Consider the following 2361-nt stretch of genomic DNA (forward strand, 5'->3'; position numbering starts at 1 on the left):
ACCGCCTGTTGTAGCCTACCCCCATCCACATGTATTCACTTTTTTTTTCATTTGTTTCATTTCTTATTAACTTCATGGTGAGTACACTTGTTTTTGTGCTTTGTTAAATATTCACACTCTGATAAATAGTTTGACATCCTTTGAAATGGTAGTTACAAGAGGGAATAGGCCTGATAGATATTGTAGCTTTCTACAATGGTAAATGTTTTTGTGTTACAACTGATCAGAATCATATCTGATATCATCTCGTGTTTAGGGAGTTTTCTCCAGTGACTCGCCAAAGATTGTTAAGGCGGAGCAAGATACTTCGTCGTAGTTCATGTCTATGGGCGCGAAATGGGGATCGAATCCTGTCTGCATAAAGAGGCGTGTCGATGACGTATTGATGAGCATACGTTGCAACCGGCCAACAGCAGCGGCATAAATAACCGGCGCACACCTGATATAAAGTCGTACCTGTACCTGAAATGTTCAGAAGGGTTTGAGGATCATGAAAACGTGCCCGAAATTCACATTCCTAACTCTATAGAACCAAGACCTTTGAGCTATGCCCATAGACTTCAATGGAGCAGTCGCTGCCTCTGCTCTGCATAAAGGGGGATTTTGACCCCCCCCCCCCTCGTGCAATCCGGGTTCCCGGAAGTGGCTCCTGATGAAATATCTTGCTCCGCCTTAACAATCTTTGGACTCGCTCTCTTTGCGTTCAGCAAACACGCCCCCGTCTTTACCCCGGAAGTAAATGGACACCGATTCACTGCCCTCCAGGAGATGAATACATAACCTCGTCAGATCATGTCAAGTAACAGAAGAATAGTGCTAGTATTTGGAGGTTTTGTAGCAGCCGTTGCAGCCACATTCTATCCCATATTTTTCTATCCAATGTCGCATACAGATGAATACAGTAAGTGAACTAATTTCACAAATGAACAAGTAGTTATGTCTTCTGTTACTGAAGCTATCATCATGCTAACCAGGTCCTCAGAGATGACCTAAGACAACAACTAACTTTAATGGCAGCAGATGCGTTACACTTGATTTCATAGTCCATGTGGTGATTACCTGGTTTCAGTTACTTATCATGACGTTTCCCCTGTATGAATGAATGCCCTCACGTCTCTGTTAGGTGGCTGGCTAGCTAGCTAACTAACAATGGTCTGTAACGATAAGAATAAATCATCTCTGAAATTCTGCAGGACAAGTTCAAACAGCCAACCGAGCGGGCATCAATCAAGCGGACGTACAACCTGTGGGTACGTATAAGGTGTATGCTGAGCAAATGTGTGTGGATGTCAGATAAATTCTGTTTTGTTGGCCAAATGGTTATGTGGACCAACCTTTTGTTGATGTCAATGTAGCTGGCAGTGGCGACTGTGGTCACTTCTACCAAAGATCGTCTAGTTATTTCTGTTGTAGACAATGTAGGCTATTAGTAGGCCTCAAATGTATTGCCTGTTTAATTATGTTAAGTGTGAGCTTTTTAGTTGCGTTTTAGTCACGTTAAATCTGACTGTTTTTTGTCTAAATTTTACAAGGTTGATGAAGTTGACTTTTATTCCCTTAGGAGTGAAAATTTGGTCAGATCCATTCAAGTCCAAGTAATGGATCATTGTCCAAGATCGATCAGAGTGAATATTCTGATGAAGGCAAGACTGAGGAAGCCTGTGCTGGAGCAGTGATTGCAGATTGCTTAATGAACATCGGTTTGACAGTGGTGTGTGTGTGTGTTAGAGAGAGCTAGAGTGTACGTGTGTGTGTCTGCTTGTAATGCACTTATTGTTTGGAGGTGATGGTTTGGGTTGCATTCTTTGAAGAACACTTTATCCTATGAATAAAGTCTATTGGATGTTACGCTGGAATAGGATTTTAAGCTATGGAATCTATACCACTTGATTCATGAAAACCAGGAGGCTCTTTGGTCTGGCTATACTACATTTGACATCCATCATGCTCCTATTTAAATGTGTAATTCCTAATAAAGTGTAGCTTTGGATGTTGTGCAGAGCATAAACATTTGAGCTCTTTGTGAGTTTCTATGACTACTAACTTCTTAAAACAGTCATAACACTTCTGAATCTGAAGTCGTATTTGATCAGCCACTTTGGGAAGTCCCTAACCAATAACACAATAATAATAATAAATAATAATAATAATAATAAAGCTTTATTTGTATAGCACCTTTCATACACAGAATGCAGCTCAAAGTGCTTTACATTTGAAGCATGTAACACAATAATAGTCAGTCAGTCATTATCAATCACTTTTCTTTGCTGTTTATGTTATACTCAGCAACATATAACACAAGGAACACAGGACAGCAATAGCACATAGGAACTCATCAAAGATGAACATGATATAATAAAC

At 40.2% G+C, this 2361-nt stretch overlaps 1 protein-coding gene across 1 annotated transcript; it reads left to right on the forward strand.

The window, feature by feature from the left end:
- The first annotated feature begins 707 nt into the window (after positions 1-707).
- On the forward strand, positions 708-2015 carry smim20 (small integral membrane protein 20). Its single transcript, XM_048236568.1, has 3 exons — positions 708-901; positions 1194-1250; positions 1562-2015. The coding sequence occupies exons 1-3, from the start codon at positions 793-795 to the stop codon at positions 1597-1599; spliced, it is 204 nt and encodes a 67-aa protein (XP_048092525.1). The 5' UTR covers positions 708-792; the 3' UTR covers positions 1600-2015.
- Positions 2016-2361: the final 346 nt, after the last annotated feature.

This window comes from Alosa alosa, chromosome 24 (genome assembly GCF_017589495.1).
Source record: "Alosa alosa isolate M-15738 ecotype Scorff River chromosome 24, AALO_Geno_1.1, whole genome shotgun sequence".
Lineage (NCBI taxonomy): Eukaryota > Metazoa > Chordata > Actinopteri > Clupeiformes > Clupeidae > Alosa > Alosa alosa.